Source organism: Glycine max, chromosome 6 (genome assembly GCF_000004515.6).
Source record: "Glycine max cultivar Williams 82 chromosome 6, Glycine_max_v4.0, whole genome shotgun sequence".
Taxonomy (NCBI): domain Eukaryota; kingdom Viridiplantae; phylum Streptophyta; class Magnoliopsida; order Fabales; family Fabaceae; genus Glycine; species Glycine max.
In genome coordinates, this window is record NC_038242.2 from 10,847,342 (window position 1) to 10,871,853 (window position 24,512).

The following is a 24,512-nucleotide window of genomic DNA, read 5'->3' on the forward strand; positions in this document are numbered from 1 at the left end:
TACAGATTTTATCATATAAATATAATTATTTTGTAAATTTTATCATTTTTAAATCTTATCACTTAAGTTTTCAATTTTCCTGTACTTTATCACTCAAATTTATTTTTTGCATTTTTTTATATAATTTTTTCATATTTTACTATCATATTGATAATTTACAAAAACAAATGTAACTTATTTTAGTTACACATCAATATCAGCAAATTTCATAAAAACAAAAATTGAATGGTAAAATTTACAAATAACGAAAATTAAATGATAAATTGAACAATTAAGCTAATATAAAATAAATCAATAATTTTGATCATTTTATTTAAAAATAGAGATATTTAGTTTTTATATTTTTCAAAATTTGTAATTTTAGCCCTCCTATTTTAAATTACAAAACATTTTTAGTCTCTCAATTTTGTAAAATCTCCAATTTTAATCTTTAAAAATATTAATCGGTAATAGATTAACTTGGTGTATCTCAAATTTAGTGATATGAGATTATTCGTTAATACACGCTACAGTAAATGCTAACATCTTAACAATTAACACTTTCACCTTGACAGAAGGAACAAAATCACATATTTTACATAACAATGTGGCGAAGAAGGGTAATATGGGAATATCAAAATTTATGAAGTGCATCTAGAAAATAATGGAGTGCATAAAGCAATAGCCAAGATCGGATCTGCATTCTCCTAGGGCCCAACTAGGGAAGATAATAATAATAAAAAAAAAACAATCCATGCTCATGGAGAAATGGGAATGAACAGAAGTGGAAGTCATCGGCTTTGTGCACTCGAATGCGGTGCAGTTTTTGAGGTGTGGGGTTTTGCAGAAGATACAGTGACGGTTCCCACATGGAGGAGGAGTTGCCGCTTTACGAGACGCGACATCACGCTTCCAATCAACTCTACCAAAACCAACATCAACAACAACAGGTCACACGCTCTTCTCTTTCTCCTTTCTCTCTTCTCTTCCAATTCGCGCTCTTATTCCCTCACCATTGTTCGATTTCAGGAAAACGACAGCGCCAAGGGTTCCTTACTGTCCCTGCTTTCTTCTCGAGGTACGTTTCGGTTTTCTTTTGATTTCGTTGAATTCCGTCCGATCAACGCTTGTTTGGATCCAACTAATGTTCGTCTCGTCTCGTACTTCGAAGGCGTGAGCCAACTCAAGGAGAAATGGACCGAATATAATCAACCGAAGAGACTCAGAAGATTGGTTTCACTTTTTGTTTCCGCCACAGCCAAACACGTCGCAGTTGCCTCGGGAAATCGGATTACGATTCTTAGTAAAGAGGACGACTATCAAAATCCATGCGCCATTTTCACCAGTGAGATTTAATTAATTAATTAATTAATATTTTACTCTCTGGAATTTTGTCTTGTATTGAAAAGTGGAAACGCCATTTGATTCTGATAAGCAATTGGCTCGTTAGGTTCTAGCTTTGGTACGTTTAGTGTAGGAGCTTGGTCTGAGGACGAGGACGTTCTTGGAGTTGCTGATGACTCTGATACACTCTATTTTATTAAATTCAGCGGCGAAGTTGTTGCGGAAATCTGGAAGAAACATTTGAAAGTCTCTTCTCCAATCGTTGCCCTATTTTCTGATATCGATTTGGATACACGCGAGTCCTACTTGTAAGTTTTATTTTCTTTTTCCGCTTTCTGATATGCTGTACAAGGAATGGAAAATATGATTAGTTTATTGGAATTGTCGCTGATCTCGAAAATATGGCCCTGTTGTAATTGTTTGAAAACAATGATGATTGTTGAGAACTACTTGTCAAGGGAGATTGAGTGCCAGTTTGAAATGTTGGTACCGTTTGAGGTGTAGGTTCTCCATTGTTACTTCAGATGGCTCGCTTCAACGAATTGAGATCAGTCATGGACAGAGTGGCTCTACCTTTCCCAAGTACATTTCTAATCACACGAGTCTTATTTGCAACAATATATTCTGCTTTGACTGCCATGGTGAACTTAACCTTTTTGTGGCTGTTCACAAGAATTCCGGTATGTATGTTTTTGGTTATTTTCTCAATTATTTTCTATTTATATAAGTGTTGGTTCTGAATTTAAGCTGTGCATTATTATATAATAAACGAATCAATGCATGCTCTCTTAGAATTGGATTAGAAATTATTGTATTATATAGAAAGTTGAGGCAACAACTATTGTTGAAAAAAATGGTAAAATCTTGCTGTAGTTGGTTTTTAAATGTGGAGAAGACTTATAGAAGCCCCCATAAGGAGAGTAGGTTATGTGGAGGGTAGTCCTATCTCTAGAGCCAGAGGGAGAATAAGAAAAACTACAGGCAAAACTATTAAGAAGGATTTAGAGTTAGAGGTCAATATGTCAATGATTCACAGTAGAATGTTTTGGCATTGTTTGATCCGTGTAGCTGACCCATCTAATGGGAAAATACTTGGTTGTTAGTGTTGTTTAATCTTGATAAGAGATTATTTCATGCGGTATCCATTCAAGCCATGATATTTTTATTGCTCTTATTCACTGATTTCATGCTCTAGAATATACATGGAAATCCATATTTTTTATTTGGAACACGGACATGGAGTAATTCAGTACTGAACTTGTATTATGTGCTTGATTCAAATTTCAAAACATATATTTTATCCCCATGCTCTTGTACTTCTTCCATTATATTCTCTAAGAGTATTTTTTCTTTTATCAAATAAATTATTCTTGGAACATAGAGAATAGAATATAGAGTTTTTACAAGTCATTAATATCTGCCAAACATTATTTCTTCGATTTCTTCACTGATTAGTTACACATATATCTTTAGGATCTTGCCATCTTTCACTGTTGTGCAAAAATTCTAGTACAGAACTGGAGCAGTTGTTCTCTTTGCAGTTTGAGGGATTATATTTAAAGCCAAAAGGTTACAGTAGTCAGCTAGCATATCCAAAGGTGCTAATCTCACCACAAGCTACATTCGTTGCTAGTCTGGATTTGGCAGGGTGCTTGCATATTTTTAAGCTGGACAAAGAAGGCTTTACACTCTCCCGGTTTGTCTTGGGGGAGAGAAATGATTCACCAGTGTCTGATAATTTATCAAATGGAAGGAACAGATCTTTGGTGGGTTTTATGGATTTTACTTGGTGGTGTGACCATATACTTGCCGTTGTAGATAGGGTTGGCATGGTTATGTTGATTGACATCCTTAATGGTTCTAAAGTTCCGGAAGAGGATCCTGCATATTATTTACCTGTTCTGGAAAGAGCACCAAAATACAAGGGCTATGCTTTTCTTTTAGCGAGTCAATCATCCATAGAAAGAAATAATCCTTCTGATTTTGGATCGACAGAAAAGTTGCATCAGACAGAGTGGATAATTGAAGACAGACTCAATCAATTTCACCTTTCTAGATTGCTCTGGAACCTCGTTTCATTTACTGAGAAGTCTGTCCCTGAAATTTATGGTATACTGATTAGCAAGAAAAAATATCAGGCTGCTCTGGATTTTGCTGATAGTCATGGATTGGATAAAGACAAAGTTCTGAAGTCACAGTGGTTGAATTCTAGCCATGGAGTAAATGAAATAAATATTTTTTTATCAAATGTTAAGGATAGAGATTTTGTACTTTCTGAATGTGTTGATAGAATTGGACCCTCGGAAGATGCTGAGAAAGCTTTGCTGGCTTATGGCCTACGCATTACTGACCATCATAGATTCTCAGAAGTAGATGATGATAATTCTAGTCAAGTATGGGATAGTCGATTAGCCAGACTTCAAATCTTGCAATTTAGAGACAGGCTGGAAACATATCTTGGAATAAACATGGGCAGGTATCCTAGAAGTTACAGTTGTCTATTTTGTTTAAATAAACTATATGTTTTTATGCTTTTGTTATATTTAAAAGTTTTTCTTATATACTTGTTTCTTTTTTTTTTATTAAAATTAAAATAGAAATATCATTTTGAAGAAAAGAAAAAATTAGAATGAGTTTGTTAGTAACCAAGAATTGAAATGAGAAAGAAAAGAAATGATTTTATTGACTAGTAAGAAAAGAACGAAAAATAGGAGAGAAAAATCTCCTCCAAGGGTTTTCCCTTCACAAGGATTTCTCTTTTCACAAAGAGTTAATGCTCAATCTACAAAAGATAAGGTCTCCTTCTTCCCCTATTTATATCTAATAAACCCCTCTAACTAACTAACTAATCAATTAGTCCTCAATGCTTAAGTACCATATCAAGTAGTTTATTCTACTCGCTATAGGACTCCTAACATTGTCATCTCCTTTAAGGGCCGGCATCCACAGTGGCTTTCACAGGACAACTTCACTCAGAAATTAGTATTCGGTTTGTACCTTAATCCAACCTATAGGTAGTCCTTTCCGTTGCCAAACTCTCAACAAGAGCACCAATTGTTAGGACTTAAGCACAAGAGAAGAGCCCAACCCAAAAGACTAGTCAATTAGGTGGGAGAACCTCAACACTTAAGTACCACATCAAGTAGTTTATTCTACTTGATGTGGGACTCCTAACAGAGTTGAAGGATAGGGAATTGGGAATCCTGTTTAACAGAGCAATAAATCGAGGTTGCCCAATACCTCAGCATATATGTTGGGGAGACCCTTCCAATAAATCTGTGTATTTTATATGCCGAATGGAAGCCAAGTGTCTAGTTTATCTCAAATCTTGTGCCAGAGACCTCCTTCCTTAAAGATGTCAGAGTTATTATCCAACCACATGCAATGAATTGTAGCATGGGTTGAATATTGCCGCTAGACTTTAGCCATGATAATAAAACACTGGTCCAAGGCCCTACACAACTCAAGTAGCATTGAGTGAAAGCCAAAAATTCCAAGCAAAGAGTTCCAATGTGAAACAAAAGCAGAACAATGTAAGAGACTAGGAACCGATTTAAAACTAGAACCACACTGTCCACACATTACACAGATCAGTCAAAATAGCTTATATAGAACTTAAAATTGGTTTTGATCAATCTTGGTTTAAGCTGCACTGTAACTGCTCTAGGCCTTTGTATTTCCATGCAGTACTCTAGCAATGATTTCTTCATTGTAATATGAACTTTAGATTTTTTTTAAAATTGGTCCATATAATCATCAGCAAGATAAGTAGCCTTTATAACATAAGTTTTGGATTCCCAAGGTTATCCTTCCATATTGCCAATTTAGGGGAGGAATATTGGATAAATGGTTAATTAGGTTAAATTCACTACCATTTATTTACTCAGTTTATTTATAAAACACTGACAATGCACATGTACACACAAAAGAAAACACTCATTCTTTAAATTGAAATATTGACTTATTCTTATGTATTTGTAAATCTAAATGATAAGGTCTTTAAGAAAAACTGCCAGGTTGTGATTGTAACATTTAAAACTTCAATATGTTTTTGTCTATTTGTTTTCTTTTGTTGACAATGTTGCAAATATCCATCTCCCTGTACCATAGTACATTAGGCATACATATATACATATTTTCCAAGATATGACCATATTAGTAATTTAGAATGATAGGATATTAATCATTGTGATTGCTCAATAATTCTGATGGTTTCCACTATACATTCCAAGATATGACCATATTAGTGATTTAGAATGATAGGATTTTAATCATTTGTGATTGTTCAATAATTCTGATGGTTTCCACTGACTCAAAGTTCATTGACACAGTTTTCTGCAGGTTTTCTGTGCAGGAATATAGCAAATTCCGCATTATGCCTATCAATGAAGCTGCCATAGCACTTGCTGAAAGTGGAAAAATTGGTGCGCTAAACTTGCTCTTCAAGCGTCATCCATATTCTTTGTCTCCATATATGTTGGAAATTTTAGCTGCCATCCCAGAAACAGTTCCTGTACAAATGTATGGGCAGCTTCTTCCTGGGAGGTCTCCTCCATCTGGTGTTGCTGTGAGGAAAGATGATTGGGTTGAATGTGAGAAGATGTTTCACTTCATCAACACATCAGTTAAAAACCATGACATGCAAATCCAAGTCAAAACTGAACCTCTTGTTAAGCATTTCCTTGGATTTCCTTGGCCATCAATTGATGAGCTCTCAAATTGGTATACAAATAGAGCTAAAGCTATGGATGATTTTAGTGGGCAGTTGGATAACTGCCTCAGCCTACTGGAGTTTGCTCTTCGCAAAGGCATATCTGAGTTACAGCTGTTCCATCAGGATGTCTTATACTTGCATCAAATTATTTATTCCAATGATGATAGTAGTGAAATGAGCTTCAACATGAGTCTTGCTATGTGGGGAGAATTGTCAGACTATGAAAAGTTTAAATTTATGCTTAAGGGAGTCAAAGAGGAAAATGTAACTGAAAGATTACACAATAGAGGCATTCCTTTTATGCGTGAAAAGATTCACAAGGTATCCTTAATTGGAAATGTCAATCTTACAAATCAAAATATAGAGGAATCATTTTTTGTCAGATGGTTGAAGGAAACTTCTTTGGAGAATAAATTGGACATATGCTTGGTGGTAATTGAAGAAGGGTGCAGAAACTTCCAAAGTAATGACTATTTCAAAACTGAGGTCGAAGCTGTTGATTGTGCTTTGCAATGCATATACTTGTCCACAGTTACAGATAGGTGGAGTATTATGGCTGCAATACTATCTAAACTTCCTCAACTACATGGTGAGTTTGGCTTTAATGTCTATACCAATTCCTTAATAACAATGAGATGTTGTAATTTTAATAATTTCTTGGTGGGTGATTTATTGCTTGTCAATATTTCCTGGGGTTTCACTACAATATTTGAAAGAATAAAAAGGAAAAGAGTATACAGATCCGTTTAAGTAGTCACCTTTTTGCAACTTGCAAGTAGTCATCTTTAAGATGTACCCCTTTTGCATGTAGACACCTTTAACTTTTAATTGATCCTTAAACTATATGTATTGTTCCAATAGGTCCTTTTGTTAACCAGGAGTTAAATGAATAGCAGTGAAATGATCCTGATCATTGATTCAGGTTAAATCTTAACCGTTTTATTAATCATTTCCCATATTTTTTAAGTTACTAAAACAAAAATAAACAAATCCCTGTCTTGTCTTGTCTTGTCACATTAATTTTCCCAAACAAAATCATATCCACTTGAATTCTGTTTGCTTCTAAGTGTTGAAACTCAGTAAAAAAAGAGAGAGAAAGGATTCTAGAGCTCAAATTTGTTTTCTTTACTGAGATAATGTCTGATAGTCCCTAGGGATTCCTACTACATGCTTTTCACCTTGGCTCTTCTGTAGCAAATCAAAGAAGAAATGGAAACCCAAAACTGAAATTGGCAACCAAGTGAGTCCATTACTCGAGCTCTGTGCTGAGCATTTCACTGTTACACCTGCTTACCAACATTTAGCACTATTTCTGATTCTCCATAGTTTCTCTTGCTATTCTTACACAACAGCCTTAAAAATGTTAGTGCACCCTGACACTCTTGAAAATAAATTTCTTTTTCTGAAATCCAGCCTACCTCTTGTAGCCCTTCACATTAAGTTCCTCTTTATTAAAACTGGAAAAAAGGTCACGTATTGAATCTAGCTTTGCGTTCCTAACTTTTTTCAAAGCTTGAAATGTGCATTGTATATTTTTCACAGACACATGGATTACTAATCTTAAAAGAAAATTAGAAAAATAACCCAAACATCTTTTAATGGCTGTAACTTTCCATGCTAACCTGCCTCCAAACATTTGGAAATTTCACCATTCTTTGTATTATTTGGTTATTTATTGGTTCTGCGTGTTACAAATCAGTGTCAATTTCCTTGTGTTAGATCCTGGAACACAAAATTATGCAAAGTGTTCCTTGCATAATCAGTTTCTTACTTTCTTTCGGTATAGAGTATTGACTCCAGTCTTGAAAATGGCTTTTCTTGCTTTAGTCATTCAGTGTGGATGAGATTTCTGCTTGCAATCCTCATATTAAATATTGTTTTGCTGCCCTTTTGTTGTATATTTGATTGACATATACTTGTGTTGTTGAGTTTGGGGGTGCTTACCATTGTAATCCCAAAACTTACCAATGACACATGCCACAAATCTATGTTGTTGAGTGAAGTGGTTTGGATTTCATTTGGTTAATTCAGTTGCTTTTAGCTCCAATTCCAATCTATTTAAGAGTACATTGTTGAACAGTTGGTGCAATTCAAGTTGAGGACCTTGAGAGAAGACTTAGAATTGCTGAATGTCACATTGAGGCAGGGAGGCTTTTGGCATTTTACCAGGTTGGTACTTTGTCCTCAATAAGCAAGAGCAACCAAACTTGTACAACTGATGTGTATGTCGCTATAGCTTGGATTGCATAATTTCTGTTTAGCATTTCCCCCCCTTCATTATTTGGCAATATTATTCTATAACAACAACAACAACAATGCCTTATCCCACTAGGTGGGGTCGGCTACATGGATCAACTTCCGCCATAATGTTCTATCAAGTACCATACTTCTATCCAAATCATTAAGTTCGAGATCCTTCTTGATAACCTCTCTTATAGTCTTTTTGAGTCTTCCTCTGCCTCGAATTGTTTGCCTTCTCTCCATCTGGTCTACTCTCCTCACTACAGAGTCTACCGGTCTTCTCTCTACATGCCCAAACCACCTAAGTCTATTTTCCACCATCTTCTCTACAATAGGCGCTACTCCAACCCTCTCTCTAATAGCTCCGTTTCTAATTTTATCCTGTCGAGTCTTACCACACATCCACCGCAACATCCTCATCCCACCCTCTCTCTAATGGCAATATTATTCTACAATTCATGTTATTGTTTTGTTGCTACGTTGTGTTTACTATTTTATCTTATGGATCTGTCCAGGTCCCAAAGCCATTAAACTTTTTCCTAGGGGCTCAATTGGATGAAAAGGCTGTAAAACAGATTATACGTCTTATTCTTTCCAAATTTATTCGCCGTCAGCCTAGTCGATCAGACAGTGAATGGGCCAGCATGTGGCGTGATATGCAGTACTTGAGGGAAAAGGCATTTCCTTTTCTGGACCCAGAGTATATTTTGACTGAATTTTGCAGAGGATTGCTTAAAGCTGGGAAGTTTTCTCTTGCACGAAATTACTTGAAGGGTACAAGTTCCGTTGCTTTGGCATCTGAGAAGGCTGAAAACCTTGTCATTCAAGCAGCTAGGGAGTACTTTTTCTCAGCTTCAAGTCTTTCTTGCTCTGAAGTAAGATTGTCTGTAACAACTTATTAACTGTAATATCTAATGTTTGAAATCTTTGTTACCTTTTCTCACGGCAATGCATCCATCATGTTAACGCAAACATGAATTCAGATGTAAGAACTATTGTGCTGCATTTTCCATTTCTTTTTTGGATTTGACAGTTTTTACCTACTTTACAATAGTGACTGAAACCATAGAGTTTAATATATATTATGCTCTTGTCAACTGTCATAATTTGAAATCTTTGTTACCTTTTCTCACGACAATGCATCCATCATGTTAATGCAAACATGAATTCAGATGTAAGAACTATTGTGCTGCATTTTCCATTTCTTTTTTGGATTTGACAGTTTTTACCTACTTTAGAATAGTGACTGAAACCATAGAGTTTAATATATATTATGCTCTTGTCAACTGTCATAGTTTGAAATCTTTGTTACCTTTTCTCACGACAATGCATCCATCATGTTAACGCAAACATGAATTCAGATGTAAGAACTATTGTGCTGCATTTTCCATTTCTTTTTTGGATTTGACAGTTTTTACCTACTTTACAATAGTGACTGAAACCATAGAGTTTAATATATATTATGCTCTTGTCAACTGTCATCTAAATCACCTCAAAAGGCCAGTGTTGCTTCTTGATAGTCTACTTTAAGCAGCTATTTTGCTAACCTATCCTCAACTACATGAATTCATAAATTAATTAATTATGTTGATACAATTTGTTCCAGATCTGGAAGGCTAGAGAATGTCTTAATTTATATCCGAGTAGTGGAAATGTGAAGGCAGAGGCAGATATTATTGATGCACTTACAGTTAAACTTCCAAACCTTGGGGTGAATATTCTGCCCATGCAATTCAGGCAAATAAAGGATCCTATGGAAATTATAAAAATAGCAATCACAAATCAAACTGGAGCATATTTTCATGTTGATGAACTTATTGAGGTTGCCAGACTTCTTGGCTTGAGATCTTCTGATGGCATATCAGCTGTTGAGGAAGCTATTGCTAGAGAAGCTGCAGTTTCTGGTGATTTACAATTGGCATTTGATCTTTGCTTTGGTTTGGCCCGAAAAGGACATGGTAACATATGGGATTTATGTGCTGCAATTGCAAGAGGTCCCGCCCTTGATAATATGGATCTGGACTCTCGAAAGCAGCTATTAGGGTTTTCTTTAAGTTACTGTGATGAGGAATCTATTGGTGAACTTCTCCATGCATGGAAAGATCTTGATATGCAAGGCCAGTGTGAAACATTGATGATATCAACAGGGACTGATCCTTCCAAATTTTCAGTGCAAGGCTCATCTGTAAACTCTCTTCCGAAGCAAAATTTTCAAAATATATTAGATGAAAATGGTTGCTTTCGGGAGTTTGATAGTATTAGTGCTGACAATGAAGATGTTCAACTTGAGAAAACTAGAGACATGCTTTCCATCGTTGCAAAAACCTTGGCTATTGGGGATCGAACTGATTGGGCATCGATCTTGACTGAAAATGGGAAGGTTCTGTCTTTTGCTGCTTTACAGCTCCCTTGGTTGCTTGAATTAAGCAGGAAAGGAGATCATCATAAGAAATTTAGGACTGGAAAGCTGTATCTAAACATCAAAACACAGGCTGTGCTAACCATTTTGTCCTGGTTGGCCAGAAATGGATTTGCCCCCAGAGACAATCTGATTGCCTCTCTAGCAAAATCAATTATGGAACCACCAGTCACTGAAGAGGAAGACATAATGGGGTGCTCCTACCTTCTGAATCTTGTGGATGCCTTTAGTGGGGTAGAAATTATAGAAGAACAGCTCAAAATGAGAAAAGACTATCAAGAAATTTGTAGGATCATGAGTGTTGGGATGGCATACAGCTTACTACACAATTCTGGAATAGGGATTGATCCTTCTCGACGGAAGGAGCTATTGAAGAGGAGGTTTAAGGAAAAACATGCATCACCCAGTTCTGGTGATTTGCTTTTCTGTTATTTGCTCTTCATTGTGTATTTATTTAGTAGTTAGCTCTAAGTGTGCACATTTTATTTTTTTTACTTTCTGTATGCTTTTTCTATTTATAATGTTTGTCGATCATGCTTGTATTGATTGTGGATTTCTTTCTTCCACCATTTCATTCTTATTTGGGATCCATAACTGACTTAGACACTGTTTTGATTATTTTTTTTCAGATGATATAGATAAACTTGGCAAGGTACAGTCCTCATTTTGGAAAGAGTGGAAATTGAAGTTAGAGGAGCAAAAGCATCTCACTGAGCATTCTAGAGCACTAGAGAAAATAATTCCTGGGGTTGAAACAGAGCGCTTTTTGTCCAGGGATTCCATCTATATTGAGAATGTCATTATCTCTCTCATTGAGTCAGTAAAGTTAGAAAAAAAGCACATTTTGAAGGACATTTTAAAATTGGCTGACACTTATGACTTGAACTGTACTGAGGTATGAGGCTTTGCAAGAATGCATTGAAACATAACCCTTAAAGAAAAATGTATTGATTAAAATGATGTTGTTTCTCTTTTAGATCCTTAGCTCATTGATGATGTTGTAAAAGTTATATTCTAGGCTGCACTTGTCTCTTGGTAAATTCAGTGTCAAGTAGCATTAGTTTCCAGTATAAAGTAGGTATAAACTTGTATTTTTTTCCATCAGGGGGTTTCACTTGAAGGGGTGTTGAATTATAAATTGTTTTTCCATCTCAATTTTAACTGTTTGAGCATTTAAGTCAACTAGTTCTTTGAACAAAATATAATAAAATCCATTGATGGAACCTCATTATTTTGTTTTCGTGCAGGTGTTATTGCGATACCTAAGCATTGTCCTTGTTTCTGATGTTTGGACCAATGATGATATTACAGCTGAAGTTGCAGGTTATAAAGGAGAAATAATTGGTAATAGTGTGAAAACCATTGAAACCATCTCAACGATTGTATACCCTGCAATTGATGGGTGCAACAAAATTCGCCTTGCTTATGTGTATGGTTTGTTATCGGAGTGCTACTTGCAGCTGGAAAATACCAGAAATTTATCACCAATAGTGCAGGCTGATCATGTGAATGCCAATCTAAGCTTAGGTCAATATTACAAGGTCATTGAGCAAGAATGCAAAAATTCATCCTTTATCAATAACCTGAACTTCAAAAATATTGCTGGGTTACATGGTTTGAACTTTGAGTACATTAGTGATGAAGTTTATGCATGTATTGAGGAAAGTAGCTTGTCAGCTTTGTCAAAATTGGTACAGACTCTTGTCAATATGTATGGTGATTCATTGCCTGATGATTTCATGTCATGGCAGGATGTCTACAAGTATTACATCCTAAGTTTGCTTAGAGCTTTGGAGACTAAAGTTACTACTGATTCTGGCATTAGAACTCCTGAATACCTTCAAGGATTTATAAATAAGCTTGAACAGAGTTATGATTTGTGCCGAGTGTATATTAGGCTTTTGAGCCAGTCTGATGCTTTGGGGATCATGAAGCAGTACTTCGCTGTAATCATGCCTCTCTACAGTTCATATGGACTTCTACCTGACAATTCAACGTGGCAAGAGTGCCTTATTGTTCTTCTGAACTTTTGGATGAGATTAACAGATGATATGAAGGAAATTGCATTGGAGGAAAATTCAGGAGAAACTAGCAGCTTCAATCCACAATGTTTAATGAGTTGTCTGAAGGTTTTTATGAAATTGGTGATGGAAGATATCATCTCCCCTAGTCAGGGCTGGGGCAGCATATTTGGCTATGTCAATTGTGGCTTAAATGGTGATTCTTCTGCAGAAATTTATAATTTCTGCAAAGCTATGATTTTTTCTGGTTGTGGGTTTGCTGCTGTTGCAGAGGTTTTTTCTGTTGCATCATCAGAAACTGGTTCAGCTTCTGGTTGTGGTACATGTTCTCAGGATCTTCCTCATTTCTATTTAGATGTTCTAGAGGCTGTTTTGTCAGAATTGATTAAGGGATCCCATGAGAGCCAGAACCTGTATCATATATTGTCTTCTTTAAGCAAGCTAGAAGGTGACTTAAAATTTATGCAATGTGTTAGACATGTAATTTGGGAAAGAATGGTCCAGTTCTCTGACAATTTGCAGTTGCCAAGTTCTGTCAGAGTTTTTGTGCTAGAGCTTATGCAATTTATCTCAGGTAAAAATATTAAGGGTTTCTCTGCCGAAATACTAGCCAATGTTCAACCATGGGAAGAATGGAATGAATTGATTTATGCTAGTAGAAAGAGTGAGACTGATGTTGACAAGCACTTGCCAGATCACAAAGACTCTTCTAGTAGGGTTACAAATACTTTGGTTGCTCTTAAATCATCTCAGCTTGTTGCGTCAATTTCTCCTAGCATAGAAATTACCCCTGATGATCTATTGAATGCAGACACAGCTGTGTCTTGCTTTATGAGGTTGTGTGGAGAAGCTAGTGAAGATCTCCACTTTGATGCTCTGCTGACTATTTTGGAAGAGTGGGATGAACTTTTCACTGCAGGGAAAGATGGAGAAACCACTGCTGAAGCATCTGATGGAGGAAATGACTGGAACAATGATGATTGGGACGAGGGATGGGAAAACCTTGTGGAAGTAGACAATCCTGAGAAAGAGAAGATAGAAGACTCTGTTTTTGTTCACCCTTTGCATCTTTGTTGGGCTGAGATTTTAAGAAAATTCATAAGCCTGTCAAGGTTTACTGATGTGCTGAGACTGATTGATCAATCATCATTAAAACCTAATGCTATGTTGCTTGATGAAGATGATGCCAGTAGCTTAACCCGGATAGCACTTGGCATTGATTGCTTTCTGGCTTTAAAGATGACATTATTGCTGCCTTACAAAACATTACAGTTGCAGTGCCTGGGTGCAGTTGAGGATAGCACAAGACAAGGCATCCCTCAAACAAGGAGCAAAGATTATGAGTTATTAATTCTCATTTTATCCTCTGGGATTCTCACTTCTATCATGATTGACTCCACCTATGGTACTATTTTCTCTTATATCTGCTATTTGGTGGGAAACTTATGCAATCAATGTCAACAAGCTCTGGTGTCAGGTAGAGGAACTAACAACAATGAAGATAATGAGAATCAGTTGCTTCTTTTCACAAGGATCCTTTTCCCAAATTTCATATCAGAACTTGTGAAGGCTGATCAACATATTCTAGCCGGATTTCTTGTCACAAAATTTATGCACAGTAATGAATCGCTCAGTCTCTTTAACATTGCCGGGGCCAGTCTTAATAGGTATCTGAAAATGCAGCTACACATGCTACAGGTCAACGAGTTCCCTGTGGAGAAGACATGTAAAACATTGAAGAATACTGTTGGCAGGTTGAGAGGCAAACTAAGCAGTTTGATTCAATCCATATTGCCAATGCTTTCTGCTAGTGTTAGTTGATAATCGTTTCAATTTGATTACCCTCGCTACCCCTTTTATCCATTTCAGCAAATTGTATGTTTTAGGGTAGCATTTGTATCAATTAGGATCCAAGGGTTTTTGTTGATTACATTTACATGGATATTTTATAAATTGCTTGGTCAAAGGAAAGGCTAGTTAGAGATTTTAAAAATCATTCATATATGTATGTATATGTATATTCGGAGATGTGGCCGAGACTTGTGTACCTGACTACTTAACAAAGAACAGGAAACTTGTGTATTGGTTAATAATAATTAATTAAATGTCTTCCGAGCTGACTTTGAGAACAGATTATGTTTGTCAAAACTAGTCATTGCACTGTTGAATTTAAGAAGCTATCAGCAGTTTGTACTTCGTAGAATGTAAGAATTAAATGAAGAGAATGGAAGAATCGATATCAAATTAATCAAGTGCATAGGGGGAAAATGTTTCAAGTTTGAATGAACTAGACCATTTTTTCAATGATAAAGTCTCCGCGTGATGCAACTTTTTAACATTAATGGCAAACTATTTTGAGATTGTTTTTTTTTTTTTTGCTCTAGCCAAATCGTGTTATTTTTTCAGTTTAATGCATTGTTTAACAAAAAAAATCCTTATTTAAATTATGCTTTAAGTCTGTATACACATTTAATTACTCTTCATTACGTAATAACTAATAGAGTAGTGCTAATTAGTATGAATACTGCTAACACGAATTGATGCGAATTTAAAAACAGCCAATCAAATTGATTGTATTATCATCTGGGTAGAGAGCGGATAATAACTATTTGCAATAAATTTTAGAATCCTTAGATTTCGTGCAGTTTCGTATGATAATTTTTCGCACTTATTATCATCATCCCAACTAATAACATCAAACAATAAATAATTAAATTAAATTTATTTTGTATATAATAAATACTGGATATCCGATTATTTTTTTTATTTGATGAAAATGTAAAAAATATTTTTTCCTTAGTTTTAAAAGCTTTATCTTTTAAATTTATTTTTATTTAACACAAAAAATATTTATTATTACTAAAAAATCTATTATTTTGAAATTGATGAATTTTATATAAAAAAATATAAAGATCTGTGTTGATAAGAGTTTAATAAGAATGCACACAATTTTTACATTATCAATTAATCAAATTATTTTTAAGATAATAATTGTAAAATAAAAATTGATCATAAATAAAAATGTATGATTAAACAATAATATAACTTTTTAAAAAAAAATTAGTGCATATTTTTTTTTCCTTAAAAATGTTGGTGCAGCGTAAAATACTTGTATAAATGATTTAAAGATGGTAGAAACGGGAATATGATGTAATAATAATATTATATTGTACTCTAGACATAAAATGAGTGATGCGTATTGTCCCTCGACAGAATCCGAGGAAGAACGAACAGCGATACTTTCTCTCTTTCTCTGAGTGAAACTGAAAAGTGGAAACAAAACGTGTGACTGTTGCATGAATTGTCCAAGTTAAGAAGATTGTGAAATCCTCAGAAATGGAGAGGTTACCTTTGGAAATCTGTATGAAGATATTCTATCTCTTGGACTATCAGCATCTTGCTGTTGCTCAACAAGGTCAGCCACGCACGCTTTCTTCATTTTTACGTTGTTTTCTGTTCGAAAACATATAATTTTTATTTCAATGCAATTAGCGTTGCAATTGATTTCTAAATTTCGAATCAGTAGCGCGTTTTCTATCAGTTGAAATATTAATGCTAGATCTGAACTGACTTTCTTCGATTCAATTCAGTTCTCTATATTGATTGGCTTGGATAATCTATTCTATTTAGTTTTTTGATGTTTTCTATCTGTCTGAATTGGATCTGAAATTGAAGTGATCACGAGATGAATATGAATATGATCCTCTAAATTCGGTTGATTTGCTTGTTCAGATTTTCCGCGAATCGTATCAATCACTAACTCTTCCTTTCATTTAATGTCTGAATTGAGGCGTTTTTGCTATCAGAAAAAAATTGGTGGAAGGCAATACGGTGATTACTAGTCTAGACTCTAGTCACTGTTTTGCCTTAGTGTAGATCATATGGAATTAAAAACAGGAATATGTTTTGGCTTTGTGTAGTTTCGTTTTGGGGAAAAAACAAATTGCAACCAGTGTCACCTGTTGCTCAACCTGTACCCAGTAATCCTATCCTAGTTATCTAGTAAACAATTCGACCACTATTATCTTTAATCTTTATCAACCTAATTTGAAACAAGAAACATAACACATTAGCACAGCATCCTTCGTTAACATCTGGATCTTGGCCAAATTTCTAGATAATACATTTCTAATTAGTTGGTGATAATGTTTGAAGCTTCTTAAGGTTGTTAGATTTTCATAATAATAATAGTAATAATAAATAAATAACTGCCTGAAAATTCCAAGTTGAAATCATTTAGAGTGAGGTGCAAGTTGCGCATATGGTTTCTTTTAAAATCATGTATCTTGTATTTTTTAGAAAAATGGTAACAAATGGTTAAACATTTTAAATGAGGAAAGGTTATATTTACCTCTACATTTTACTTTTATTGCTTGCGGTTTTGAAATTTTATTCCCAACAATGTGTCATTTTTTCTTTTGTCTTCACCATTAGACATAATAATGCCTGCAAGTATAAGCATGAGTTAGAATCAGGGATTTGGTTATTGGCAACTGGGAGTGAATGATGAATAAATCGTGTTGAAAGAAATAGTAAAATTTGACAAGTTTTAATTCAAATTTTTTAGATTCAGAATTTCATTACCTTGTCTTAATAAGGCATGAATTTGAGTATTTGACAATTTGTTGTACTTGTGCAGTATGTAGGAAGTGGAAGCTCGTGGCCTCAGAGAATGCTCTATGGTCTGATCTTTTTAAGGAGAGATGGGGAGAAGATCATGCTGCTTTTTATGCTCCTGTGGGTTCAAAATCATGGAAAGATGTATATGAGGTGCAAGATCGTTGTGATCGAATTGGAGTGTAAGTTTTTTAATTTAGTTTACCGAGTGTCTAAGAGCATGCACATGGTCACACAGACCATTCATGTCATGTTTCATCTTGTCAATGCCATGACCATGATGGTCAGAGGAGCTTTTGCTTTCTCCTTGCATAATCACCCACATGCATTGTTTATCTATTGAGATGACATGAACTGAACTGCTAATAACCTATGTTATGAAAAGTGGACAAGACTGGCTGGTCCAATCAGAAAATCAATGAATCGGTCTAGGTGTTTGGTCCAAATAAACCACAAAATCTACCTTGAGAAAAATCATTCAAAGATCCATGAAACCAATAAAAAAACTGGCCAAAAATCGGTTCATAGCAGGTCAATAGAAAATACTTAATATTGCATTGTCTTGATCTTTTCTTAAAAAAATGAAAAACTGACTTTAAGTATTTGTCATTTTTTATTTGAGACGTAAATATGTTATTGTTCATGAACATGGATATGTATATTTGAAACTTAAACCTTAAGTTCTATGATATATTTGATTTGAACATACCTTAAATGTTAAGAATCTATGAAATAGTATTTTATTCCTAGTTTTTAGTGTTATAAAGTTACAATACTGTGTTTCTTTTTCATTATTATTATTATTATTATTATTATTATTATTATTATTCGACCATTAATCCTTAAACCAAATAATTTGACCCGTTTAGTTACTAGTCCGGTTATAAAATTATTGCTAATAACTGCAGCACAGCAGCAGCAGCTACAACATTGATGGTGGTTTCCTCCTACCTGGAACAAGCTTAGCTCTAACATGAACCATTATTATTCAACAAAACAAATTATTGTCTCGATTTTTTTTTGGAATTAGCAAATAAGTCAGGAATTCAGTTGGCACTCTACAATAAATAATTTAGTCTTTTGCAACAATGGTAGTACTCTGATCTGAAGGGAATTACTTTCTTTGCATCTTTCACAAAATAGGGGTTTGAAGATTATTAGAGAAGGCATTGACTACTATCTTATTCACCAAGGCGAGATACAGCGACATCTTGGTTCAAGAAAGAATCATGAAAAGGAAATTGGTCACTGCTCCAATACTTTGAATTCAGAAAGTAACTTCAATGGAGAAGGTTCTCTAGCTGAAGAGAGATCATGTCGTGGAATTTTAGACAGAATCCTTTTTTTCATTGGGGATTTGGAAGTTGCTTCTGCAGAAGCAAAACGTAGCCGTGTGATATGATCGTGTCTAGTATTCAATCCAATAGTGAAGTTCAGTGTAAAAATTCCCAGTATCTAAGCATTGTTTCATGTATATAACTATGTGTATCAATGTATTCAGTTATTTTAATAATTTGGGTGCTGTGTAGCATTTTCAGATAAGTCGTGAGAATCACACAAGTGACAAGTGGTTGTTTATCCTGTTACACAAGTTTGTTTAAACCATTGTGTAAATATGCTTTGTCTAATCTTATCAGATGATCCTGTTATCATTAGGGCCTTTTGTAAGTGTTAATTGATTTTCCCTTAAAATTTTGATTTAACTAAATAATAAAAAGTAACTTTTTGCATTGGTTTAAAAAGCGTACATACTAAATTTTATAGCAAACTTACTCCAAGATAAAAACATTTAAACATAAAAAACACTTTAAAGTTGAAAATTAAGTTAATCAAAATCAATTTAATTTAAAATTAATTTTATGAGCAATCATCCAAACACACATCTACAATCTCATCCAGTAATAAAATCACGGTCACAGCAGAGGCATGACGGAACGCTGTTTGTGGTCCCAAAGGATAATAAAATATATGCAAACTGATGCCGACACAGACTAACGTAAGCAGAAAGCAGCAGCACCAAAGATTGAAAAGTTTGAACGAAGAACCGCAACATTGTCATCCAGGGCTGAGCTAAATTGGTTGTGTCCTCTAATGTACACAGTTAAGGGTTCTTTCCATACCATGACATGTAAACATTTCCCTTCCCTTAACAAATTCCTCCCTGAATTGACGTGAATCAATGAGTACTTTGCTTGGTATTAATTGTGCAGGACTATTGTCTTAGATAATCTATTGGGCAAAACTTTTTAGAACCTCTCGAGTGAGTTATAAATTAATTCAATCAATTGAAACTAGAAGCTGAATAAAATTTTAGCATCTTTCCACTCGTGAGGCAACACAAGCACCACCATAATTAATAGCTGAGGGTAAATAACTGAAGATAAAAAGAAATAAAAATAAAAGATGCATTAATTGAATGGAGTGCGATTTCATTACAAAATTAAAAGACAACGAAAGACATGGTATGGTGGCATATATACTATTCCCTAACGGGACAAACTTAGATACTGCCCCCCCAAAAGAATACCATCAGTACTACCAAAACGGAGATTTCTCCTCAATAGAAATCTAATGCACTACAATATTTATACCAAAAACACTTTAAAAAAATTGTTCCACTCGTCCTTTCTGCTTGTTCCTTCAATCCCTTCTCTTTGTGAGCATCAGGTTTACCTTCACTCAAATCGCATCGTGCACATATGTAGACGGAAACTGCATTAGTAAGACTTAAGTAGCTAAGTTCGGTGCCTCCTCAAAACTCAGGCAAAAGCCAGTTAAAGGTTCAATGGTTCTGACTCTGCGTCCCTATCCTTCAATTGCCAATCTTCTGTTTCTGTTTCAAACAAAAATAAGGTTTGAGCCCATTGCTGTCCTATTTCTAAATCAACTTAAGCAAAAACATATCATTAGCATGAGGGTCTTACTTGGCTTATCGGAAATCACCATCAGTCGCCTTTGCAAGATACAAGCCACCAAAAGGAAAATTGAGCACATGCCAAACATAACAGTGATAGGGAATGCATCAACCTGCATCGAGAAAATACACAATTAGTCAAAACCAGAGATAAGAAAATACTACTGCATTGGTAAGCTCAAGCATTGCATTGAAGTAGTAGATTGTGTAACATACATTGTACAGCACAACACACACAAAAATGTTGAGAGGAATGCGGAAAAAGTTCATGATGGTGCTCCTGGCCTCCTCAGGAATGTATTGAGATCTCATCTTCATAATGGATGGCCAGAATATGCCAACACAACTCTCAAAAGCACAGAAGCCAAGAAGCTGAATGCAACCAGAGAATGAGATGCTTCCACCTTTCACTCCAGAAGGAGCTACCAAGAACTGTTCCAACACCAAGACAAGATATAGCAAAATGGTGTGAGATTTAATCAGAATACTAGGGAGGAAAGAGAAGAGTATAATGGAAGAATAGCATACAGTGGTCAAAATGGGGAGCATCAGAGCAGCAGAAGAAACTGCAAAAACAATCTGCATATAGCTCTCTACTCGGAGTGAAGAACGGGCCATCAACCTCGATGCAAGCGAGCTTCCCAACATTGAAGCCAACATAAATGTTGCAAAAATAAAACCATGGGGAATCTCTTCATCATTTGGGCTCAATGCAGGAGTCCATAGAAACACAAAGGTGTACATTGAACCTTCAAAGAGAGACTGTATGGCACCCAGCAAGGCTATCTTTTCATCTGAGGCAGAAAGAATGCAGTAAAAAATGAACTTGGGAAGTACAATATGAACAAGAATACAAGACAAGAGATGAATAAAAATAAATGATAACAGAATAAGAAAAGCAAAAGAACAACTTTGATCGATCAATTCCATTAGGGTAGCTTAACTAACAACTACTATTGGTTACAACAATGCTCACATTTTTTACATGTAAAATGTTAAAAAGATTAACATCACACATAAAGAGTTTCAAAGTTCAAATTTACAGTATCAAAATGAGAAAATAAATTTTAAGGTAAGAAATCTACCAGAAGCAATGGCCACAGCAGCACCCCTAAATTGGGTAAGCAAGTCCTTGTTCTCTGAAGGATCCCCGAAATTCTCTGACCATGAAGATAGTATGATGGCCATACCAATAGCAAGAAAACATGAAGCAGCATCAAAGGGGGCCACAGGTCCAAGAGCCAATGTATCAACAAGTACATTTCCAAACAGCCCAGACAAAATAGCAACAAGACCATTTCCAAGAAATATAGCCTTTGAGAATGTTAATGATAGCCATTGTTGATCAAAGCCCCTCTGACGATGTTTAAAAAAACAGGCAATTCAGAATCATAAATACACAACGTAACAAGAAGGAAAACAAGACCAAAAAAAAATTGTAACAAGAAGTATACACTGAAAAATGTGTCTCAGCTCTACACTGTGGATTCAATATCCATTTAACGAATCCAATAAATACCAAAATGCAACTTTCTCAATTAATATATTCACATGATATACTGAACCGAGACACTTAACTAGATGGCCTTGGCAGAATGATACAGTTTCTAACTATTTTTTAAATTTAGTCGTAAGATCTTAAGTAGTGGTTAGTTCTGTTTAGAGTGACATCTTAAAAAGTTTGTGCAATATAATGTATGTACAACATACAAGACTAGCCCAATTTAGAATTTCAGTCCAAAATAATCAACCTAAAATATCTTTTTGAGGACATAAAGGCCACTTTTGAGCCTAAGGCAGTTAAAGTTGCATTGTATAATTCAAGTCGTCGTCTGCACCCTCCAAATAGTATACAGAAAAAATTGTATACCATATTTACAAGTCTCACCCAGTCAATCAATGACTGCCTCCAAATTCCAAATTATGAGGAACTTCCTGCATGTCTTAAAATCAACATATCCAGAGAAGATATTCATAATAAACAGAAGATAACTTTTAAAAGCAAAAAATTGTTCCTCACCTTGAAGTGCTCGGCAACAAGCCACGATTCAAATGCTGAAAACAGAAGTGAAGTGGCAATACCTCCCAAAATACGGCCCAACATCAGGACTTTGTAATGAGGAGAATGCTTGGTGATGCAACTCAAAATGTAGGTTATGCAGTAAGTCACACAAGCCCTCTTCCGGCCTCTGATTTCAGGGTAAGAAGCATCATGAGACACTGAAAAATTCTATGACAGTTATGAAACAAGAAACCAAAAAAGACATCTCACTGTTTGTCAGCTAGAGATCCGACAATTGTTCCAAAGAGCATGGAAGACCCAAAACCAGCAATGAAGAGTTGTCCTATGTCTCCCTTCCCATATCCATATGTACTGTAAAGGTAGTAGACATATGGACCTTGTAGCCAATCTCCAGCTATAGCCATAGAAACAACAACCTATTAGATTTAAAAATACTAAAAACAGTAACTCCGTTCCCAACTTGACAATTTCAACAATCACATACGCAACCATAGACAACATTATCCTCAGAATCGTAACTCAATGATGAAAACATGTAATTAAAATCAGATTAAATGAACCGATCCCTTCAAGAGATAACTTGGCTAAATATGTTTACTTAAAATAATAATGAGTTGAGTAAAACACAATGGATAACATAAACACGTAAAATGCAGTCCAAACTGTACACATCTATTATTAAACCAAAGAGAGAGAGAGAGAGAGAGAGAGAGAGAGTGAAAATCACAGATTCCAGAACCATTAAGACACGTCACTGATCACAAAAACAAATGGACTCAGGATCCACCTGAAACGCTTTTGATTTCTCGATACATTCAATTTCACAAACAAACAGCACGTAAGGCATCAAGAAACAAAAAAAAAAAAACGGCTTCTTCGATTTTATTTTTATTTAGTTAAGAATTGGCATTCCATGGAGTTATAACGTTGGCTTTGGTAGTAAAAGGAGATGGTGAGAGGGAGGGAGGAAAAGTTCTCCGCTAACAAAATACTAACAATTAACGACTAAAACAATTAACGACTAAAACTAATATTTGCCGATAAAAAAATGAAAATGAGAAATGAAGTAATGGGTGGAATAAAGAGGGAAATGAGGTTAGATCTGAGTGGATCTAAGAGAGAGAAGACAGATCTGTACCCATCATGAGGGAATAGACGATGAGGTAGTTGTTCTTGAAGGAATTGAATGCGGAAGAGGTGTTGATTCGGTCCTTGTTGCTCTTGCTCAGCTCCGTCACTGCAACAACCGCTCCCAAACCGCCGAACACCGCGTAGAAGAACAACTCCATTTTTCCTTCCTTTCTCTTTTCTCACGATGCCAACTTCCAAGCTATAGAGACCCTTATATATATCCCTCCAAACGCTGCTCTGATCCTCTGCAGCGATTCCACCCTCACCTTTACTGCCTATAACCGGTTCTACCTTTTATGCTTCTACCACTCCCGGTAAATTCAATTGCCATTTATTTATACAAATACCATGCCATGCTATTCATTTGCTTGTTGGATCAGTTTTTTTTTTTGTACTTTAAATATTATTTATAATCAATGTCCTGTTTCCTAGTAATGCAGTAGTAGTGTCTTAATTCACAATATCAATGTCAGAGTACCTCTAATTCAATGAATAAGTATTCGTATTAATCGGACTTGTATGGTTACAACTAATTGATGTGATCCGAAGAAAAAAAAAAAAAAACTAATTGATGTGTTGTCTTACAATCACACACACACACAAAAAAAAAAAAAAAAAAACTTCACTAACTATCATTGTTTGACAAATAAAAGGACCTAGATTATGCATCTGAAATAGAAAGATTGTCTAGCATTGTAAAACTTATTCCGGTAAAAAAAAAACATTATAAAACTTATTCAGTGATTGTCCGACTAAGATAGAGTTGACTTGACATATTTTACTTTTTATTCCAATTTCTTTTACTTTTTTATAAATTGTATTCCTAATTTTTTTATATTTTGGCATATTAAACAATGACAATCTACCGTGCCCTGAAAACTCTACAGCAATAATTTATAATAATAAGAACTTTTTATAGAGACTAGAGTTTGCCAAAAACAGAGTTCAATAGAAAAAAAAATCGAATTTAAATTAAATTTTTATATTGATTTTTACTAATTTTGAATTAGTTATAAAAAAAAAAGAAAAATACTCAATTTTAAAAAGGACATTATTATTTTGGCATTAAAAAAAGTAACCACTAAAAATCAGCATGGTAGAAGAATGTG

At 35.0% G+C, this 24,512-nt stretch overlaps 3 protein-coding genes across 5 annotated transcripts; 2 read left to right on the plus strand and 1 right to left on the minus strand.

Moving 5' to 3' along the window:
* Positions 1–729: 729 nt before the first annotated feature.
* Positions 730–14,849, plus strand: LOC100818814 (MAG2-interacting protein 2). 2 transcript variants are annotated; one of them, XM_006581601.3, is made up of 12 exons: positions 730–929; positions 1,009–1,057; positions 1,151–1,324; positions 1,430–1,631; positions 1,828–2,003; positions 2,797–3,799; positions 5,665–6,626; positions 8,118–8,206; positions 8,794–9,153; positions 9,885–11,109; positions 11,327–11,592; positions 11,945–14,849. In XM_006581601.3, the coding sequence occupies exons 1-12, from the start codon at positions 849–851 to the stop codon at positions 14,537–14,539; spliced, it is 7,182 nt and encodes a 2,393-aa protein (XP_006581664.1). In that variant the 5' UTR covers positions 730–848; the 3' UTR covers positions 14,540–14,849. The 2 variants fall into 2 exon arrangements, with proteins under 2 accessions (XP_006581664.1, XP_014631887.1); XM_014776401.2 differs by lacking the exons at positions 730–929; positions 1,009–1,057 and having other exon boundaries at positions 1,167–1,324; positions 1,530–1,631.
* A 1,087-nt stretch (positions 14,850–15,936) lies between these two features.
* Positions 15,937–18,861, plus strand: LOC100306606 (uncharacterized). The gene is given in 3 exon segments (NM_001250503.2): positions 15,937–16,133; positions 17,358–17,517; positions 18,479–18,861. Coding segments are annotated over 3 exon segments (498 nt in total). The 5' UTR covers positions 15,937–16,054; the 3' UTR covers positions 18,738–18,861.
* Positions 18,862–19,726: 865 nt separating this feature from the next.
* LOC100787263 (molybdate-anion transporter) lies at positions 19,727–23,874 on the minus strand. 2 transcript variants are annotated; one of them, XM_003526683.5, is made up of 8 exons: positions 23,411–23,874; positions 22,522–22,666; positions 22,270–22,438; positions 21,335–21,605; positions 20,778–21,043; positions 20,466–20,681; positions 20,260–20,362; positions 19,727–20,168 (listed from the first exon to the last, which is right to left on the minus strand). In XM_003526683.5, exons 1-8 carry the CDS (start codon positions 23,559–23,561, stop codon positions 20,110–20,112), a joined length of 1,380 nt encoding a protein of 459 aa, XP_003526731.1. In that variant the 5' UTR covers positions 23,562–23,874; the 3' UTR covers positions 19,727–20,109. The 2 variants fall into 2 exon arrangements, with proteins under 2 accessions (XP_003526731.1, XP_040872376.1); XM_041016442.1 differs by having other exon boundaries at positions 20,466–21,043; positions 23,411–23,870.
* Between the last annotated feature and the right edge of the window lie 638 nt (positions 23,875–24,512).